General features: G+C 45.0%; 1 protein-coding gene across 3 annotated transcripts in view; it reads right to left on the bottom strand.

The window, feature by feature from the left end:
- ANKRD35 (ankyrin repeat domain 35) overlaps positions 1 to 22,298 on the bottom strand; it is a 1,062,691-nt gene that overhangs the window by 86,056 nt on the left and 954,337 nt on the right. For all 3 annotated transcript variants that reach the window (XM_078670748.1, XM_078670749.1, XM_078670750.1), the window contains exon 8: positions 1,560 to 1,741. In XM_078670748.1, the coding sequence (XP_078526874.1) occupies positions 1,560 to 1,741 (182 nt within the window). The remainder of the gene's footprint in view (positions 1 to 1,559; positions 1,742 to 22,298) is intronic.

The raw sequence follows: 22,298 nt of genomic DNA, 5'->3' as shown, positions 1-22,298 counted from the left end.
GTCTTATGTACTGTCTTATGTAACACATATTGCACATTGATTTACAAACGTATATGATTTATTGTCAATATAATTTGTACGTTATGTTAAGCGCTCTGACACCCTGCATTAGGAAGAACAGCGCTATAAAATAATAAGAAATACTGGCATTTACATTGTTATTTCTTGTAAATACTGGGACACGGCAACACATCTGACATTCTTACAGTACATGCACATCTATTATATACCAGGTCTGTAAAATAGTGCCTCTCATAAATACCTCTGAAGTGCTAACAAGCTGTGTGCTTTTGTTTACCTTCCACTGCTTTTACATCTAGGTGTGAGGTTACAAGCAGCTCCCAGCCTGGATATTGAAAAAAAAGGAGCCAAATGGCCCTTAAATTCGATCCTTGTTATCGCCCAGCTGGAGTCTGAAATAAAGCCCCCTCCCTGCCTGTACGTTGCTACGCGGAATACCAAAGCAGGCAAAGAGCAGGTGCTCCTGCATGTGTCCCAGTGTTTGAACTACACCGGGAAGAGTTCAGCATATTTTACAGTGGTACCCAACTTCTTGGCAGGAAGGACGGCGTCCACCCTATGAAAACAGTGGGTGGACGCCATCCACCAGCTTGTACCCCCGACTTGTGCCCTGGCAAGTGGGCAGGGTATTTAACATGGGGTGCTTTCTTATTGTTAATATAATCTGGGGTTTAAGAAAACTGTAGATGATAAAGAGAGGTTAGGCGAATGAATGGGCGAATGCCGTAGAGAAAGCAGTGCTTTGTTTGAGCTGGTGGTTGCAGGTGGGGTCCACCGCCCCTCATTTTTGGGGACCAGGACTTCTATTTGTCACTAGACTTTGACCCAGAAGGAGGGAAGGAAAGACAGAGAAGGGAAAAAACGAGGAAGAGAATGACGAAAAACAGCGAGAGGGAGTACGTGGAAATGTAAAAGAACCTGCAAAAGTGAAATAAATCAAGACTAGACAGTAAGTATTTGGTAGCCCAGCATTCCTTTTTGCAGCCCAAAAGCATCCCAGAAAAGCTTTAAGCACACCGAGTGAAACGTGAAGTGAATTGATAGGTGTGCCGACGGGTGAGCTCAGAGTATAAACAGCTTGCTCGCATGACTGCAGAAACTACATTAAAAATGTTTTGACACCGCTGTCCACTCTATATTTTCAATCTACAAATAAAAGAGCAGAGACAAAAAGTCTTGTTGGCGCATTAACGCATCACTTGTCATATGGTCTACTGCCACCTTGTGGGGAATCTGCATTACCTCGGTCGGTATTTCATACAGTTGAGCAGTCTGAACACGTGGACATTTTCTGTAAGGGGTACTTCGCAGTGGCGTTACAGAGGCCCCCCCTGCAGTGAGGGGGGGGGGGGGCGAGCTCCAGGGGGCCCCCGCAGCACAGCACCCTCAGTGTGTCCGGAGTGGGGGCCCTCCCTGTACTTAGCAGTGGGGCCCCCTCAAGTTTTGTTATGCCACTGGTACTTCAGCCTATTCCAGAAAATGTTACAAGTTGGTGGCGGCCATATTATATAAAGAAAGACAAAAGACACAAAGCCCACCTCTTTTCCGTTTGTCCAGGGCCGCCTGTAGCAGTTTCTTCAAAGCCTCGTCCCGGGATAAGTTGGCGTAGTGCAGGGCATTGAGGCCTAAATGATCCGCAGCGGTAACCTCAGCGCCGTGCGCGAGGAGGGTCTCTACCGCCTGGATGTTCCCTTTCTCGGAGGCCAAGATTAACGCAGTTCTGGAAAAAAGGAAAAGGCAGAGTTAGCTCAACATCGGCATCCACAAAAGGGGACGGTTGGGGGTTGGAAATTACCCAGGCCAGAACTTAATTTGTAAAACATATAAGTGCCAGGGCCCTTGTCACAAGGCCATTGCAGTTTGCATCACCCATTGTCCCCACTAGTGCTGCCGATGACAGTATCACAGCTAACCATCACGCCCATACAAGTGTGACGATTCAGACTTTGAATACACATGCTTATTACATGCTGCCCAAGTTATTCTTATAGCTTTGGGTGGCAATTATTACTAATTTTAATGCATATCTAAATATTAAACAACTCTTGTTGTGCCTACCACAAAATTAGACAAACAGTGCCACCGTGTGGCAGCTGTTACAAGAGCTGGTGTTGACAAAGTGCAGGTACTGCTCAAATTAAGCCCTGAAAATACTGTGAATGAAAGGCCATTTCAAAGACATCTTGACCGTCCTCGGGAAGAGGAGGACCAGCGCCAAGGGCATAATTAACATGGCTGCGAGGCTCCCCAGGTCCATGCCCGATGAGGTGCTCAAATCCACATTTTTTTCCTTTGAATTCAGGAACTTGTAGTCCTGCTCAATTATTTATTATAATTAGGGCACCCAGTTTTCTGTTTTTACTGATTTTTACGATAAATCCTGTCTACATTTATTTTACAAAAAGGAAAAATACATAAAATTGGGCTTCTTTTGAGTGCCTTTCCATACTTTATTAATTAATTATTAATTAATAAATTAACCGTTCATTAATTCCAGGTGTACAGCTGAGGAGATGGAGGTCATGGGGAGTTAAAAAAAATTAGGATGAGGTTTCATTAAATAACATGTCAACATCCATTTGTATTATAATACCAATATTTATCCTCGGGTGTATTGCTAGGTTATGATTGGCTGCTTAATTTACTAAAGCATGACATGCCTCAAAGTATAAGTGCATAGTTATTATTTAAATATATGTAGACATATACCATATTTCAACTTAATTTATTCACACAACACAACATAAATATGGATAAATACGGATAAGATGGCCAAAAAATAAATATGGATAAATACAGACGGAAATTGTAAATAAATAAAACACATTAAACCGGGAACACTATTTATAATAGAAGAAACAAAACTACATGTCCCAGAATTCAAAGAAAAAAAACCTAAGCACATCATGCATTGATCTGCAAAACTTGCCAGGGTTGAATTAAGCCGAAGGATGGGTGGTCTCCCCCACTCAAACACCAGGACGTACCTCTCCGGTTCCACACCACTAGCTCATACTGTTCTCAGACACTAGCTACTAGCCATCTCACAAACGCTAGCGCCAAACAGATAACTGACACTAAAGGATAAACATCTCACAAACATTAGGATTTATCCATAGCACATGCGCTACAGCCCATAATTAGCACAGACACTAGGGATTCTCTATTGAATAGACTCTAGGGGCATTATTAGCATGGCAGGCGAACTGTGTCCATCCGCCATAGCCCCGGGAAATGGGACCACCCGCAATGCATGCGGCAGTCCCGCACATACAATTAGGATGCGCCTGCCACACTGGCGGGCGCATCCCGCATTTTTAACATTGCGGCACCGCCGCAATGACAAAAATGAAAGTTGTGCATTTGAATGCACAACGTGACAGGCACTGCGTAGTGCCTGCCACGTTGTACATGCAAATGCCTATGGTACCCTCCATGTGCACCCCCCACCTCCAGAATACCTGGGGGCCCGCTACGGCCCCCAATGTAAAATACTGCATGCCTAACGGAAAGACATATCCCCGCATGTGTCCTAATATGGATGGCGGTGTCTAACAGACACCGCCACCATATTAAAACCTTTTCCGCCCGGTCGACTCTTTGACCGGGCGGAAAACCTTCCGTCCGCCGGGGTCCACCCTGCCATAGTAATAGGGCTCGGGGAAATGGCATGCAGGCAGGAGGGAATGTCGGGCGGATCGCCACCGCCATGCGGGCGGTGGCGATCCGCCAGACATTCTAATATGCCCCTAGATGTTAACCCCCCTCAGACACAAGGGCCATCTTCCTCACATACCCTAGCGACTACCTCCTCACAGACTCTAGGGAAATCTTTCTCACAGACACTAGCTGCTGCCCAACTCAGACTCTAAAGGCTATCCATCTCACAGAAAGTAGGGGCTGACCCCCTCAGGCATTATGTGATGAACCACTCCCATACAAAAGAGCCTTCAATCTAACAAACAGTAGGTACTAAACATCTCACAGACACTAGAGTCTCCCCTCACAGACACTAAAGGCTATCCCACTCACAGACACAGACACTACAGGCTAAACACCTCAGATACCCTGGGCTATCTCACTTGCACGCCATCTCAGAGTAAGCACGTGCCATCCATCTCACATACACTAGGGGCTGACCGTCTCCCAGAACTGGTGGTAATCCATCTCACAGGCACTTATAAATCCTGATTGATTGATTCACTAAGATCAAAACCTCTCACAGACACTCGGATCTACCCCCTCACAGACATAGGGGATGAAAATTTCAGACACTCGTTATTATCCCCTCTACAGACACCAGGTGATAGCCATCACACAGACACCAGGTGGCTCCACCACTCACAGACATTAACGTCTATTCCCCTCACAGACACTACAGATGATTAATCGCACAGACACTGGGATCTAAACATCTCACAGACAGTAGGACCTACACTCCATACAGCCAGTAGGTGGGATCTATCTCACATATACATTTCAAACAATCCTGGAGCTATCCCCTCACAGGCACTAGGTCACCAGGGGCGGGGGGCCTCTTCACAGACACCAAGTGAAATCGATCTTACCAACAACAGGGGCTACTTCCTCACAGACAACAGGAACTATCCCACGTAACAGACAACAGGGCCTGTCCATATCACAGACAATAGAGGCTATCCTCCTCACAGGCAGATGCTAGGGACTCAACACCTCAGAGACACTAGGAGTTTTCCCCCTCATTGACACTAAAGGCCATCTTCCTCCCACTGGGTGTGAAATATCCCAAACACACTAGGGGTTATTCATCTCACAGACATTAGAGGCTTTACATCTCACAGACACGGAAGGATAGTCCCTCACAGGCATTAGGGCTACACTTCACAGACTCTAAGGTTAGCCTCCTCACAAACACTAGAGTTACTGCCTCACATACACCAAGGCTGCCCTTACAGACACATGCGGGTATCCCAACAAAAGTCCCGTGCACACGTTAAGTAGGTATATGTATAAATGTCATAACAAGCGAAGAACAATTCGTGGTTAATGAAACAAGGTAGACACAAATGAATGGTTCTTTTTCAAAATTGAAATGTATTAGACCTTCCTTTCTGGAAGGTTGACATCAAAGAAAACAACCAGCCTGTTCTTTGTTCTTCTCTTGTTATGACATTTATATATACCTACCTAACGTGTGCACTGGACTTTTGTTGTAATTACTGAGTGGGCCCTTGCCACTCTCTCCAGAGGTTTTGGGGCCTCCTCTGACCTTGTAGCCTTGTTCCATCACTGTTGCTTTTCGCCTAATACCTACTGTTACCAGTAAAGGCGCTGTTTTCCTGCATACGTGAAAACCCTCAACAGAACCCACAACATGTGGGTATCCATCTCACAGACACTAAGGCTACTCCTTCAAGGACAAGAGGGTTATCCTTTGCATAGACCACAGTCCTGTCTTCAGGGACCCTAAAGTAGTCTTCTCACAGACACTATGGTGCACGCAGATATTGAAGCTATCCTCCGCACAGACACTGACTACAGCCTCACAGACACTGGAGCCAGTCTTCTAAAAGGCACGCAGGCTCACCCTCGCAGACACTAAAGCCATCTTTCTCCCAGAAAGTATGTCTACAGCTTCACAGACATTGTACAATCTTCTTACAGACACCAGGTTGCGCCTTTGCTGATGCTGAAGTTATCACCTCTACAGACACTAGGGTCTGTCACCCTGCAGACAATAGGGGTTGAGTTAGCCATCTCACAGTAACAACATTCTATCCATCTCACAGACACTAAGGCTAGACCTCGCATTGACATTAGGGACTAACCATCTCACAGACACCAAGGCTATTCCCTCACAGACAATAAGAGCTAAATATCCCAGAAATGATGAGCCATCCCCCTTGCAGTAACTCTGGGCTATCCCTGTCACAAACACTCCTCACTGCCACTAGTTGACCTTCATCTAACATATACTAGGGGCTAAATATTTCATTCATTCCAGGAGCTATCCCCTTACAGACACTCAGTAGCAGCTGTTGTGCGGGCAGAGCGGTGGGGGAGGGGGAGGAGGCCAAAAACAGGGGGAAAAAAGGAAAAAACCAAAACTTACCTGATGATTGCCAGCCACTCTTCTGCTCCGAGTCTCGCGGCAACATAGACTCCTAGTGTCCCTTGCAGACAATCCTGATGCTGCTATCATGTTTGAAAGCAGCGTCAGGATTGGCCTGAGCACTGAGAATGTGTGCTCCCAGTGAGACTGGGAGTCTGGGCTTTGCTGTTTCCAACCAGACAACACAGCTACGGTTGGAGACAGCTCAGTGCGCATGTGTGTTTGGCCGGCCTAATAGCCAGTCCAGGTCCATACAAAGGAAAGTGTAGAGAGATAGAATATTCATCCTGCATCAAATACAGGTAGCGCAGGAAGGGCGCCGGTGCGAATTGTGTTTAGTGATATTTAGATTGATATTGAATTAGATGATGTTAATCCCTATTTAAATCATTGAGGGGGCGTGCGTAAGCACTCCATTGGTCGGCGTACCAATAGGTGTTAACATAATGTGGATGGCAGTGCTAGTGAACAATGATAGAACATTAGAGTTTGTCGTTTCTCCTTGAGAGGGCGATCTGGAGCACTTAGAAACTATATGTAAGTTTCTCGATAGTATTTTCTCTATGTTACCAGCCGGCGGTGTATGACACGATTACACACGTATAGAAACATTCACAGCCGGAGAGCGTTTGCTTCATATCGGGGTGGCGTGAATAGTGAGGATCGTACTTTTTGATGGTAGACCCTTACGGCAGATAAATGTAGTTGGGAACCGGATATTTAGAAACCCTTTGAGTAGGATTACTGACTTTGTGTGTGACGCGTGTATAATTTCAGTTTATGTTTTGATCTAGGGAGTGAGGCGAAGGAACGGCCAGTGACCGGAGGGCAGCATCGGTTTATAAAAGGGGCATAAAAATAACAATTGAAGGTCATTTTGGGTATGTTTTCTTGTACTTGGATAGAGGGATGTTTTTGAAGCATTGATAGAAAGGAGTAGAATGCAACTTGACCTATATTGGCCCCCATGTTGCCATCACAGGTTTCCATATGAAGCATGGAAATGCGCTATGCGGGGAGCGCATGCCTCCGATGAAAAAGGATTAGTCTTGATCCTGATAGCTAGGATAAGACTCCAGGTATTTTCATTAGACCAGGTGTTTGGTGTTTCTGGGTGAGCACAGACACAGTGATATGCACTAAATACACACTGAGAAAGGGTGTTACTAGAGGACGTTTCTAGAATTTATATGCTCAAAATCCCCCCACTATACCACTTATGGGAGTGGACATCTTCACGTGTTAGTCTAAAGACTACTTTTACTGAGCAATGTATGGGCAAATAAGGGATAGAACTAGACCGGTAGAATAAATGTATAGTTACGCAATTTAAAACTTTGATTACTATCGTAGATATTGAGTACCCTTGTCCTGAGGAAGCCGAAAGAAATTGTGGGCTGAAACGAGACCGCGTTGACAGATATATGAGGAGTCCAATTATTTTTTAATCTGGCTTTAGATTATACAGACCCCCCAGGATATAGCGGCACAAATATGGAAATTTAGCGGCACAAATATGGAAATTTAGCGGCACAAATATGGAAATTTAGCGGCATTTTTGCGGCACTTTATTTTACTCATAATCATTCATTTTCAGCATTAAAACAATGAAAACTGTTTTAGCAGAGTATTCCACTTTGAAATAGGCCCTGATTAGTATTTACATTTAAGTAACATTGCTTGCAGGCATACGTTTCTCTATGTATCTTGGATAGTGAATACATAAAAGTATACGGCCTGATTATAACACGCCCATTAAATTGCGATCCCCCTTCAAACACCTGTTTGCCCAGAGACCGAGATTGTAAGTGTTGTGATGCGTATCACACTCAGTATTACCCTTTGTTCGATTTCAGCAAAGCAACCCTGCGGGAATTTAGCCAGAGGAAAAGGCATGGTATGTACAGGACTGGCACATTTTTGTGCACAATTAACATGTTATTGCCCCATAAAATCAGAATTGCCGCAAAGTATCAAGTAGATAAATAATTGAAATAAAGACTCAGCCAGCCTGTCAGGGCTCTTAGGGACATTTTAGTCTTACAGAGTCTGCGTTTCTCATGAATTAAGAGCATTGAACCTTGGGTTACTGCTCTTCTCTCCCCACGTCTCGCCCTCTAGCTTTCCCTCTACCCCTTTTATTCCTCCTCCCAGGCGTCCCTCCTCTTCCTCTCACTTTCATCCTTCTATACACCGTTCACTCTTTCTCAAGTCCTCTTCGTTCTCTTCTCCTCTCCACCTTCTGGCTCCCATTCCCTCTGCATCTTTCGCTCCCTTCATATCTTTCACTTATTCCTTCTTCAGCTCTCGAGCTCTCCCTCCCCCTCTCTATTTCCGCTAGGGGGACCTTTTACCCATTCTCCTCGCATCTCTATTCTCCGGTCCCACCGCTCTCTACGTCTTGTACTCTTTCTCCCTTCTTCTCATATCTCTTCTGCTCCCCTTTTCCCCATCTCAACCTCGTTCTGCCCCCCTCAAGGCCTCTCTCTTCCCTCCCATCTTTAGCCTTGGCCTCTTTTTGCACACCTAATACTTCTATCCCAACTCTCTCTTCCTTCCCTTTGTGAAATCACAAACAGTTGAACGTAAACACGTTGTGCTCTCATTCCATGACGTCACAGGCTATGAAATGTAAGCATGTGTTCACATTTCACCGCAAACAGTGGAATGTAAACAGCGCTCTTTATTACATCACAATCAGAGAGACGAATGTGAACAGTTCTCATTTATGGCGTCATAAACAATCAATGAAATGCAAACATGACATGTTCGCCTTTTATGACATCACAAGCAGTTCAATGTAAAGAGATAACGCTCCTTATCTGTTGTACAAAAGGCAGTTGAATGTAACTCGACAGTGTCTCAAATCTGTGAAATCAGAAACAGCCGCAGAAATGGAAATAACCACTTTTAAACGGCAGAATGCAGTTTGAGTTAGCAAAATATTAGTAGTTTCAAGACTGGCTGCACCCGTCTTTCATTTTAACGTATTTCGGGAAAATGGTCTCATATCTGGAGATCGGCTGGCCTTGGCATGGGAACTGGTCGAGTCAGGCTCCGGAAGTGATGTCACAGTCTGGGATCTCTCGCCAGACCAGTCTGTGACGTCTCTCCAGGAATCGAAAGAAAGCATGCACGGAATTCAAACATCGCTCCAGGATGGGATGTTAACTAAATAATAAATCGCAAAATCATAAGAGAATAAAATTAAAAAAAAAGTAATCAGCCTCCGCATCCTCACCTAGGAGTGAAGCCGCCCCGTTCCCCACGAGGGCGACATGCAGGAATAGACACGTGGGGCCCGACATCCCAGCAGGTTGAGCGAGTTCTTTTAACCCCCTCCCCCTCCCCCCCCCAGCTCCTGAAACATTAGCAAGACACATTTGTCACGATTGTCATTTTTGCAATGTACTGTTCCTATTGTGAAGCGCTCTGACACCTTCGGGTAAAGTCTGCGCTATATAAAAGCGCACAAATAAATACCGAAGCATGTACTTCTCAGCCACTAGGGCAGAGCTGTACTGACAACACAGACCTAAAAGGGGCCTCCTATCAGCTCACCAACCGTCTAAATTTCGCGGGCAGTTTTGTAAAAATCGCGGCATTTTTACAAAACTGCCGAATTCGCGATTTTTTTGCAAATCGCGAAATCGCGAAATCCTGGAGGGTCTGATTATAGGCGCACATAAGTGAATGAGAGAGAGGTGTGATACCTCTTGCGCAAAGAGGACTACCTTGGAATGTATCACTCGGATTGAGGAGTGTACATTAGTATACGTAATAATTAGGGTATTGTATAGGTTGTATATATTGTGTATATATACTGTTATTGTGACAATTATTTTTGTTTGATTATTATGTATTTGTTTAGGTTTTATATATATTATGTTTGATGTTTAATTCATGTGGAATGAATTTATGTTCCAGAGTCCCGCCGAATGATATGTGTAGCTAACAAAATCATTAATATTTATAATCACAAAATATTGAAAAAGTCAGGGTAATTGATGGTGCCTTGGACGAAAATAAAAGAGTGATTGATCCCTCCATACTCTTTTCCTTTTGCACATCTTGTAAATGTTTTAAGCCCAGGTATAGAAGGGTCATTTGGGCATACCCCCCTGGTTGTACTTTGCCATCATGTTTGAAAGCAGCGTAAGGATTGGCCTGAGCACTGAGAATTTGTGCTCCCAGTGAGACTGGGAGTCTGTGCTTTGCTGTCTCCAACCCGACAACGCAGCTACAGGTTGGAGACAGCTCAGTGCGCATGTGTGTTTGGCCTGCCTAATGGCCAGCCAAACACACATGCACACAGATACCAGTGCCCTCCACTACCTCTCCTGACTGCTCCAGCGATGGCCCCACCCCCAAAAATAAAACTTTAAATATAAAAAGGATAATAAACCCGATTTATTATCATTTTATTTGTCAAGTTTTGGGGCTGGTGAGGGGGGGACGCTCCTCCGTCTTAGAGGAGGAGTCTCACTTGCAGACATGAGAGTATAGGGGGCTCCCATCCTCACAGACACAAAGTGAAATCCATCTTACCAACAATAGGGGTTATCCTGTCTTTTTTTTTTTTTTGAAAGTTCATGACAATATAATGTTCTCTATACACAACAGTAGATATTAACATAGAAATATAAATATACATACAAGAAGATGAATACACATAATAAGAGCTCAGCTGTTAAAACATGAGGCCATAAATACAATAAATATGTTAATAGTATCAACATAGGTGTTAGGAGAACTATAGACCCCCATTTTTTAACCGCCTCCATAATGCCACGGGCGCCCAGATCCTTAGTCCCATTTCCCTGGATTTCGTTCCCTTTAGGGCATACAGCTCTGACTCTATGTTATGGATCCCGAGCATCCTACACATCCACATTTGGAAGGTTGGGGCCTCAACATCCTTCCATGCCGCAGCAATTAATATTCTAAAAACAGCTGTTGATATAAAAACAAGTGCCTCAGACTCTGTACTTAAACCCAATTTGGCATCGCACCCAATTATTAAAAGTGTAGGGGATAGGTCTATTTTGACAGCTAGCAGCCCCTCTAAGAATTTTTCGATTTCCTTTTTAATAGGCCCTAATTTCCCACAACTACAAAACATATGTAGAGCATCAGCAGGCCCATTTCCACATCTAGGACAGTTGTTATCCGCTCTCTTTCCCCATTCATACAGTTTTGCCGGTGTATAGTATAAGTTAAAGAGAGTCTTAAAGTGCTGTGCTCTTAGATTTGAGGAGCGTAGGAACCTTTTATCCATAAGGATAGCTCTATACAAGTCGATGTCAGGATCTCTCAATTTATCAACCCAGGCAGCCTCTGTCTTAAGCATGACATCGGGTAGCGTTTCCAAGAATAATCCGTACATTACCCTGATGCTACGACCACCTCCCTTCATATAATCTAATAGTGTACAGTCTTTTGATATGTTTATGGTGGGTCTTTTTGATTTAATTGTGTTAGCCAACTGCATATATTTGAACTCTTGGGAGCCTTGAAGTGAGTATCGTGACTTCAGAAGTTCAAGGGGCCTCAGAACATCCTTTGTCATAACTTGACCTAATGTGCTGATTCCCTGTATTTCCCAATGTCTCCAAGGGCCATCTCTACTTAAGTGCGGAAATAGTCCTGATTTCCAGAGTAAAGTATGTTTATTGAACTTTGGGATGCTCTGATTCTTCTGTACAGAGGACCATAACCCCCAGATATCTTCCAGTATTTTATAGCCTAATGCCTTATAAAAGCGTTTATCGTATTTCCTTAGCAATACCCCGTGTGCTTCAATCCCTAGCGCCAGCTGATATATAGATGGAATATCTCGCTGACTGTGTGGCATATCGTCAGGAAAAAAGAGTATAGCCATTTCTGTAAGGAGACAAGACCAATTGTAGAATTTAAGATTAGGTATTCCTAACCCACCCTTTTCCTGGGGTAGAGACATGAATTTAATTGATCGCCTCACCTTGCCATATTGCCAGACAAAGTTCATAAAGATTGCCTCCATTTCCCTGATCAATGTGTCGTCTACTTTAAAGGGGATAGACCTAAATTTATATAGGATCTTCGGGAACATTGTCATTTTAATAACATTGACCCTACCTATGATTGACAGATGGAGGGTGTCGATTCTTTTTAAGTCCTGTTTCATCTTTTCCAGTAAAGGCAGAAAATTGTCTTTAATGATTTCCCTTGGCTGGGCATTAATTGTTATTCCTAAGTATACTACTGAATCCACATATCTGTCATCCAGTTTGACTGTGTTTCTTGAACATAGTACCTGTGTTTTTGCCACATTAAGTCGGTATCCAGATAGCCTCCCAAAGTCAGATGTAATACTAATTATTTCCCTCATGGCGCTGTCGGGATCAGTAGTGGTTATGGCTATGTCGTCCGCGTATGCGAGGATTTTGGTGTAGAATCCATTAACGACAACTGGCTTTATATTAATGTTGTTCTTTATAAGACTAATCGGGGGGTCTATATAAAGTGCAAATAGAATGGGTGAGCACGGACACCCTTGTCTCGTGCCTCTCGTAATATGGATCTGTCTGGAGCATTCGCCCATAAGCTGGATGCTAGCAGTTGGATTAAAGTACATAGCCTTAATTGCCTGCTGGAATCTGGGACCAAAACCTCTATCAGCCATCACTTTCCAAAGAAAGCCCCACCTGACACGGTCGAACGCTTTTTCCGCGTCGAGGAGGATCATTGCAATCCCCCCCCACCTGCAGCATGAATGTCGAACAGGGTTATGGCTCTTTTAATATGGTCAGTAGTGCCCCTGCCAGGGACAAAACCATGCTGCCAGGGAGAGACGAGTCTCGCAATAACCCTCCCCAGCCGTGTAGCCATTATTTTTGCATATAATTTGTTATCGCTATTTATTAGCGATATGGGCCGGTAAGAGCCGGGACTTTCCTTGGGTTTGCCTTTTTTGTGGAATACCACTATATTGGTTTTGGTCCAAGATTCTGGAATGACCCCAGTATTTATAACCCCATTGAATAGATCTAACAGAAGGGGTGCCGTTTCTTCCTTCAGATGTTTATAGACCTCCAGGGGTATGGCATCTGGCCCTGCCGCCTTACCTGCTGATAGATCATTTAGTGCCTGAGAAAGCTCGTCCATAGTGATATTCTGCTCCAGAGATTCCCTCTCGCTAGACGTAAGTTTAATGCCTGTATCCTGCCAGTTTATACCCGGATCATCAATGTCCATCTCTTCCTTATAAAGATCCTGATAAAACCTCCTGAAAACTTCAAGAATTTCAGTTGGTTTATTATAAGTCTGATCACCTTCTTTAATTTCAGTGATAGTATTTTTTGATGTGGCTTGTCTTATCCGTAGCGCTAGAGCCCTACCTGCATTCTCCCCTGTTTCATACATTCCGACTCTACGGGTCTGATACTCTGCTGCAGCTTTTTTAGCCAATTGCCGTTGAATGTCTGCCTTTATGCTATATAGCCTTTCTAAGCTCTGAGTACCCTGAATCCCGTGGCAGACGTCTCTCCTGTGTTGTTCCTCTGCCTCCGCCAATTTAGCCAAAAGACGCTCTCTGTCTTCCTTAGCTTCTTTCCACACCCGCCCAGAAAAGCTCATTGTCTCACCCCTCAGGCCGGCTTTGAAACTATCCCAGACCATGACACGGGATGCACTGTATCTATTCGCATCGAAGAAAGACTGGGACCAGTTCTTTATATATGCTATGTAATTACTATCCGCTAAAAGCTTTCTATCAAAAGTCCAGGGTCTGATTTTCTCCCTTTGTTTATTTACTATCATGGTGAGAACAAGGGGATTGTGATCCGATATTAACCTAGGAAGCATTGAGATTTCTATGTTGGGGTGACAGGTTGCTGATATTAAAAAATAGTCCAGTTTTGTATGTTTGTTAAATGGGTGTGAGAAGTATGTGAACCCTGGTTCATCTTTCTTTAGGCTACCCCACACATCCCTCAGCCCATAAGATTGAATTATAGAGGATACAGCCCTGAATACCCGGGGCTTACGACCGATATATGGGGTATCACCTGTGAAGTCAGCTGAGATGTTGAGATCACCGCACATTATTATAGGTGAAGGCCAGTTAGTGAGTTCCCCCTCTATGGTATCCATCACCCCCGGGTCGTCCAGGTTAGAGCCGTAGACTGAACATAGAGTTATGCCTAGTTTCAATTCGCATATTGCCCATCTTCCCAGTACATCGGCCTTTGATTTTTTTACTCCTCCTAGACCTACCCGGCCCATAATAGCTACCCCCTTTACCGTTGATGTCCGTGAGGAGCAGGACAAAATGTCATACCCCCTTAGATTTAACCAGTGTTTCTTTTTCCAGGGTAGGTGGGTCTCTTGTAAACACACAATGTCAGCCCTAATTAATTTGACATACTCCTCAAGCCTTTCCCTCTTTTTCCAATTATTCAGACCACCTATATTGAGGCTAATTACCCTAATCCTTGACATACCCCTGTAAGGAACAAAGCCAACCCACTGACCAATCGCAATCACATTTTGTCCTAAGTTTTTCATCAATATGCATATCCGCTTTGAGCATCTCACTTATATTAGTAAACATATTTATTGCATGAACTTTCTTTTTGCTTCCCCTTTACCCCCCCCCGACTCCAAACCTTGTCCCCCCCCAAACCCCCTGACCCCAACCCACTCCCCAGTGAAGCGCGCAGACCGAGTCTGTGCGTGTGATGGGTGCAGCCCAGCAGTGAACACTATGTGAACTACTTATTAGACCTCATCCTCGACTCATATATGATCATGAACCACCATATGTGACACCCTTAACTCTATAAAGCTTAAACTTAAACTTAGACTCGAACTTAGAATCAGAATCGGAAGTCATACCTTACCCCCCGCTAAGCTAAGCTATGGAGGTTAAATAACCTACTATAATGAGTCTAGAAACTCCCGAGCTTTGATTTCCGAAGAAAAGTACACGGTCTTGCCTAAATGAATTACTTTTAACTGGGCAGGATTGATAAGATAGACCTGCACTCTTTTGTCCTGAAAAGGCTTGATTAATTGTCTTAGTCTCCAACGCCGCTCAACGGTGGAGTGACAGAAATCAGGCCTTACGAAGAAGGAGCCTCCCTCAAAGGTTCTTTTGGCATCCGGCCTCGCTTTCTCTGAGATGGACTGGCGCAAAAGAAAATTACCTATATAAATTAGGATAGCTCTGGGCTTATCGCCTTCTCTGGCATTTTGTCTCAGTTTAAACGGTGTCCTATGCGCCCTCTGAATTTCAGTGGTCCAATTACACCCAGCGATATCTGGAAAGGCTTTCTCGAAAATTTTGACTATGAATGTTTTAACATCCTGACCTTCGATCCCTTTCGGAATCCCAAGGACCCTAAGATTATTCCTTCTTTGCCTATTTTCTAGGTCCTCCAGCTTCCACTGGACGTCGATTGCTTGTGCTCCAAGAGATTCCATTTTGTTCGTGGCCGCCGCAGCTTCTACTTCGGTGGCAACTATCCTTTCTTCTAGATTTGAAACCCTATCTCCAACACTCACACAGGCTTTCGAGAGCTTCCTGACCACCACTTTCATCTTTCTCATTGCTGCTTGGGATTTAAGGCTGTCTGATCGGGTCTCTTCTCTATGTGCTGTTATTCCTTGGTGGATTGATTCCATCATTGCCATCATTGACATCATTGACAGTTGCGTAGTCTCGTGATGCCGTGCGTGATCCGTACCCTGGTTGGAATTCCCTTGTAGGGATGTTGTTGGAGAGTGATCCCATGTTAGTTCTGGTTGGTCCTTTTGAGAAGGCATGTTTTTGATAGTAGTTGAAGGCAATCCTGCCTCGCTATCGCTCTCAGTTTCTGGATTGCTGCAGTCGATATCAGAGCTATGAAGCTCCTCATCCTCTGACCAGTTGGCCTCCTCTGTTACGGAGAAGAAACATTCACTGGGGGTCTTCTCCTTTTCCTTCTCCTTTTCGCCATGTATGAACCCAGAATAGTTAACATTTGCATTTACATTTGCCGTTGAACAGCCAGGTTCTTCCGGGGCCGTGGTAGACATGATAGCCTCTTTCAATGCTTCACCTGTTGTTGAACCTCCTTGAGTGTCTCCGCTGTTAGTTAATGGGGGTATGGAAATAGACTCCACCATTCTTTCTGTTGATGAGTTTATCATATCCTTAGTTAATATAGGGGCTGTAAGCTCACTGTCCTCATTACCACCCCCCTCGCCATCCCCCATGGACACACCAGCTGGGGGCCTCGGTTGCACCGTCAGATCCTGACCACCGCACAAGACATTGCCCACGGCTCCGACCTCCTGACATGACTGATGCAGCTGCATTTGAAGTTGAGGCTGTTGAAGCTGTTGAAGCTGTGAGGCTGTTTGTAATGCAGACTCGATCTCTGATTCGGGTTCAGGCTCTCCAACTTCATCGGTAACCGGTAATGTCGCCACAGGTACCGCTAGGGCCACTACTGTAGCTGGTTCAATTTCTTTAAGTTTTTTTTTCCTTTCATTGCGGTTCAACATATCTACCACACTAATAGTCGCGGTGGCTGTGGCTTGTCGAGTTCTAGCAGAGGGGGGGCGCATCTCTTTGGGGGTATTCTGCCCTGAGGATGGTTGCTGCTGCTTTCCCCGACCCCCAGGTTCCACTTCTAATGTTGCTCCCTCAGTCCCGCTGTTCATTACAGACACATTGCTCATAGAGCTGTCCGTGACATTGCCTGCCATACCGGCACCATCAGTCAGATTTTTCTTTTTTGAGAGCGGCTTACCTCCGGTGTTAGATTTGGGAGCCATCGGTGAGGTAGGTACAGAAAGCAGAGAGATCCACTGCCTCGCCCTGATCGGCCCCCTGTACACGCGATCTTCACAGCCTCTTGGTTCCGCTCTGCCAAATCCGTAGCTGCTGCCGCTGCCGCCTCCGCCTCCACTCCGCTCACCAGATCCCGGCCCTGTGGAACTCCGCCTCCTGACTCCGCGAGCTCTGCCGGGCCTCCCCGCCAACCCGATCCTTAGCAGAAGCGAAACAGCAAACCTCCGCAGACCGGGGGGAAGTACCCTGTGGCGAGGATCGATCAGGAGAAACATCCAGGTGATTAAGCCGCCAGCCGCCAGCCGCTGTACTGTGCAGTATCTGGGCACGATCACTCCACGTCCTCCCTCGTGCCCCTCACTGACTACATGGTAAGTTCATGGCGTTTTTTTTTTTCCGGGATACAGATTGAAAACCAGTGTGGCGAGGTTTACATTAAACTATGTCCACACTGCTGATGCTGCCGCTCAGCCGCTGCTCACGGCCGCCATCTTGCTTCGTCCTATGCCTTCTCAGGGGTTATCCTGTCTCAATGACAATAGGGGCTAGCCATTCCATCAACAGTAGAGGTTATCACATCACAGATACTATAGGCTATCCATTTCACAGACACAGTTATTTTCTAGGCAAACACAAGGAGGGGGTGAGAGCTGAAACTTTTCAGACACTCACCTCCAGTCACAGATCTGGGTTGAATCCATCATCGTTCTTTAGCTCACTTCTCCACCTCAGTTCAGACCCAGCCATATGCAAATCAGTCTTGACCCTGTTCATCATGGAAACAGTCCAGCCCGATCTGCCAAAGGAGGTCTTCCCTGGACCGGAAACAAGCATCCGGAGACTGGATTTGGATTGGTTCATTCTGAGGACAATATGTAGTTTGTGCCAAGGTTTGTGGGCAAGGTAAGCAAAGGAACTAACCTGGTCTTGTTAACCCTAGGGACTGTCAGCAACCTTAGATTCTCGGACTGCTTGGAGCTCCTCGGTATATAAGAGTTGAGGAGTTGATGTATGAGCAGTGGCCCTCTCCCGTGCACATCCCAATGGATGAGGCTCAGTGCGTTAAAGTGGATTCCTTTTTATTTTATTTATGAAGTTTTATATAGCACTAGCTAGACCCCTGGGTATCAGAGCGCTTTACATTCACAAAGGAAAAGAAAAATTGCATTACATCGCCAGACATGAGGATGCATAAAGATATGACATGAGGATGCATAAAGATATCTTTTCTGCAACGGAGGCCAGTGAAGCGCTGCTAAAACCAGAGCAGCTGACTGGTGTTTGTGGCTTTTTAGATGAATATAAGCTGCCACATTCTGGACAACTTGTAGTCAGTCTTATCACAAACTTTAGGCTTCCAAGATAAAGGGAGTTTCCATAAACTAGGAGTGAGTTAATCACTCCCTGCACAACCAGTCTCCTCGAGGAGGGTGGTAGCCAGTGTAGCAATTTTCTGAACGTTCTCAGAATTCCAGGGCAGGTTCCTGCAAGTTTCCTGGCCTGGGTTTCTATGAAAAGTTAAACATCCACCCAGAAACCCACGCTTATGACTGCTGGAGCAAGTTGGGGAAGTCCTCCAAGGTGGTCTCGCCATGAAAGTTGGAGATTTTCCCTATTTCTGGTGTAAGAGACATGACAATACGAGTGACATCTGCATAGGACACAAGTGCGAGGCTGTGTGCTCACACAATCTCAGCTAATGGAAGCACATTTTGATTAAATATTGTGGGGCTAAGGGAGGAGCCCTGTGGGACCCCACATTTTAAGGGGTGCCTGCGTAGAAAAGGGCCTCTTCGCAGACCTGGAAGCTCCTATTTTCCAGGGAAGCTACGAGCCATTTTAGTGCAGCCCCGGAGATTCCGGCTTCCTTCATCCTCTGAATAAGGACAGGATGTGATTCGGTGCCAAAGGCCACACTCAGGTCTAGCATTATCATAGCTGCTGATTCACCTTATTTACAGGATTGACCGGAGTTCTTCTGTGACCGCCAGCTGGACTTTCCTTGTGCTACTGCCTGGTCAAAAGCAATTTTGGGTGGGATGGAAAATAGCTTCAGTATCAAAATAGAAGGAGAGTTGTTTATTCACATTTTTCTAGTACTTTGCTCTCTACCAAGAGTAAGGAGATTGGCCTGTAATTTTCTTCAAGTAGAGGGTCACCAGTGGGCTTTTTCAGTAAGGGTTTCATGACAGCGTGTTTCCATGCAGACGGGACATTGCCAGTATCCAGGGAATGATTGAAAATGTTCATTAAGATGGAGAGGAATGAATTGCCCCTCTACCTCAGAATGTCAGGGGGTGCAGGATTGAGTGGCAAGACCGCTTTTTTGGACATTTGGGTTCTTCAGGTCCTTCTTTGCTTAAGGCAGGAAACAAGGTTAATTTAGCTGAAGTCGAAGAACCTGTGTGTGGGGTCGGACTAGGGTCCACGTTTTTTGGCAGGCAGCAAAATATTATTTGTTGAGGAAAAAACTTAGCATACATATTACAGTGTGCTTCCGATGGTGGCGGGCCTGCGGAGCTCGTGAGTGGTTTCATGAGGCTATTCACCACCTTGAACAATTCCTTGGAAGAGTTAAGGGCATGTTCTATCTTTGCACCAAAGTACGAGAGTCTAGCATGTCTTATAGCATATTGATATTTTTTCATGGCTTTCCTGTAGATTTCTTTACTAGGTTTATCATATGTTTTTCTCCATATTCTTTCAATTTTTTGGCTTCGCTTTTTAATCCTGCCAACTCAGGTGTTAACCATGGGGCTCGACCACCGACCCGGTAGGACCTTTGAAGCCTTCAAGGGTATTTAGGGAGTTGCTTAGCCAACTTTAATTTGTTGCACCTTTGGATGGCATCCCCCTCCATTGTGGGGGAAGAGGCAGCAAGTGTGCTTTCCCACTCTACAGCGTCGAGTTTTGACTGGGGTGGAGGGGCTGCTTGATTGTTGTCCTGGGAGTGTCGAGACGGAAGGGGATAATGAGGTGATCAGAACACACTATTGTAATCCTCTCGTCTGTGGTCATATTTGTGATTTTGGTAAAGATAGGGTCAAGAAGGTGACCTAGTCGGTCGGTGTCTTAGCAAGTTGCATTATTTGTATAGCGGCTAGACTTTGAGCTAACATTTTAGCATTATCAACTTGGTCCTCCTTGAAGTGCAGGTTTAAGTCCCCTAAAAGTAAAAAGTTGACTTTCTGGGGACTACATTCTGCCACTATGTTGGGTAGTGCTTAAATAAATTCAGCGGCTGCCCCAGGGGGCCGGTGCATCAGGAAACCGGAGAAGGTGAAATCAGGGGAGAGCTTGATTGAGAATTGAAAACTCTCACTCCCCAGGATGTCAATTGGTGAGAAACTTCCCTTCAACTATTCTTTTAAAATTATGGCTACACCACCGCCTTATCCGCCCTTTCAATTGCACCTCACTATAGAGCAACACTGAGGCTCTGTCCCTCACAGGGTCTATCCCCTCATAGACAGATACCAGAGACTCACAATCTTACAGACATTAGGAGTCTCCCCCTCCCCCCTCCCAAACAGTAGAGAGCATCTCCATCTCAGCACTAGAGGCTAAACATCTCCCAGACACTAGGTACTATGTATCGCACTCAAACTATGGGATTTCCAATCCATCTCGGACACTAGAATTTATATATATCGCAGACGTTAGGTGGTAACCAACTCAAAGAAGCAAAGGGCTCCATATAAAAAAAATTCTCACCTTATACCCCCTCGCGTATTCTAAGATCAGCAAATTTGGACCTAATACATACCACAAAGATTAGGCGGGCAAGGTGGGGTTGTAGGACTTTGTCGAATTGTGCGGCAAAACTTTGGAATAGAATACCAGTACCCATGAGATTTCAGTCCAACCGGCAGCTCTTTAGCAAGGCATTGAAAACATGCTGTTTGTTCTGCCTAGTTCCCCTGATAATACAGGAGGTTTTCCCCTCCCACATACACCAGCGCCAAGATGCCACTGCATTCGAGCGCTTTAAAAACATATATCCTATCCTATCCTATTTAACATACCCCGAGGCTAGCCTCCTCAAACATAACTTCACATACACCAAAGCTGGCCTCACAGACACTAGGGTCTGTCCGCCCGACAGGTACAAGTGGGTATCCATCCCAGACATCAGAGCCTATTCATCTTAGAGAGACACTAAGGTTACTCCTTCAAGGGTACAGAGGGCATCCTTCACATAGACCACAGCCCCATGTCCTCAGTGACATGGAGGGTAGTCTGCTCACAGACGCTACAGCCAAACACACACAGGAAACTGTGGCTACAGATTCACAGTCACTGGAGACAGCCTTCTGAAAGGCACCAAGACTCGACCTCGCAGACACTGAAGTCATCTTTCTCCCAGACAGTATGCCTATGACTTCACAGACAGAGACCAACCTTCTTAAAGACACCAGGGCTCGCCCTTTCTACACTGAAGTTATCCTCTTCAAAGAAGCTACTCACAAAAAAGAACCAGCAGAAACAACTCACAATATTCTAGATACATGCAAAATGACAAGCATTCTTCACCTGCATCAAAAGAGGATTCTGTTTCTGACCGAAGGTAAGAGAGACAAGTTCAACATACTATCTCTGTACTCTTCTTCACAGACCTGACCTGCTGAAGTGCACCCATGGACCAAGAGGCTGACAACCTTCCTTGTAAATAACCAATGATAAGCATGGATGAATGATGGGAAATCCAATGAAGTCCGGCCCGGCGACGCTTGATTCTTCATGGGACCCTAATTTTACCGCATCCCCCTATCTTCATTGACTGAATCACAACCTCCCCCGAGGCTCCTTGTTACTACTCACCTAGATCGGGTCGCAGCACTGCATTCAGTGGTTCCTGTCCCCATACATGTGGGATCATACGATTAGTATCCAGACAAACTTTTATAGTCCCCAAAAACGCTGTCCTGAAGAGACCCCGTATCAAGAGTGGGTCGAAACGTCATCGACAATTACAAAGAGAGAGCAAGAAAGATACATCATATTGTTCATTGCACAAAGCTCCTCCTTGTTTTTTTTAAAAAAACATTCCCCTGCTTACTTTTCACATAGTTTTCACCACCACGTTAAGTTAAGATCCCTTCACTGGGGCTCACTTATCACCATGTTGTGCGTGTACTGCAATAATTAAAATGCAGTTGTACTAAGAAACACATTTGTGGTACAAGTTGTAACTACAGAATAAATCATATTCACTTCGGCTTAAGTGAATATTCTTTTTGACGTATTTTTTGTCTTGGGCTTTTATGTATGGATTACAAATAATATTATATTATACATTGTGGTAATTTTGCTGTGACCAAATAGTTAGGAACCTATCATAAATTTTATACATGTTTTTTTACTAAA

Source organism: Lissotriton helveticus, chromosome 12 (genome assembly GCF_964261635.1).
Source record: "Lissotriton helveticus chromosome 12, aLisHel1.1, whole genome shotgun sequence".
Taxonomy (NCBI): Eukaryota; Metazoa; Chordata; class Amphibia; order Caudata; family Salamandridae; genus Lissotriton; species Lissotriton helveticus.
This window is presented reverse-complemented; position numbering and strand designations above follow the sequence as displayed.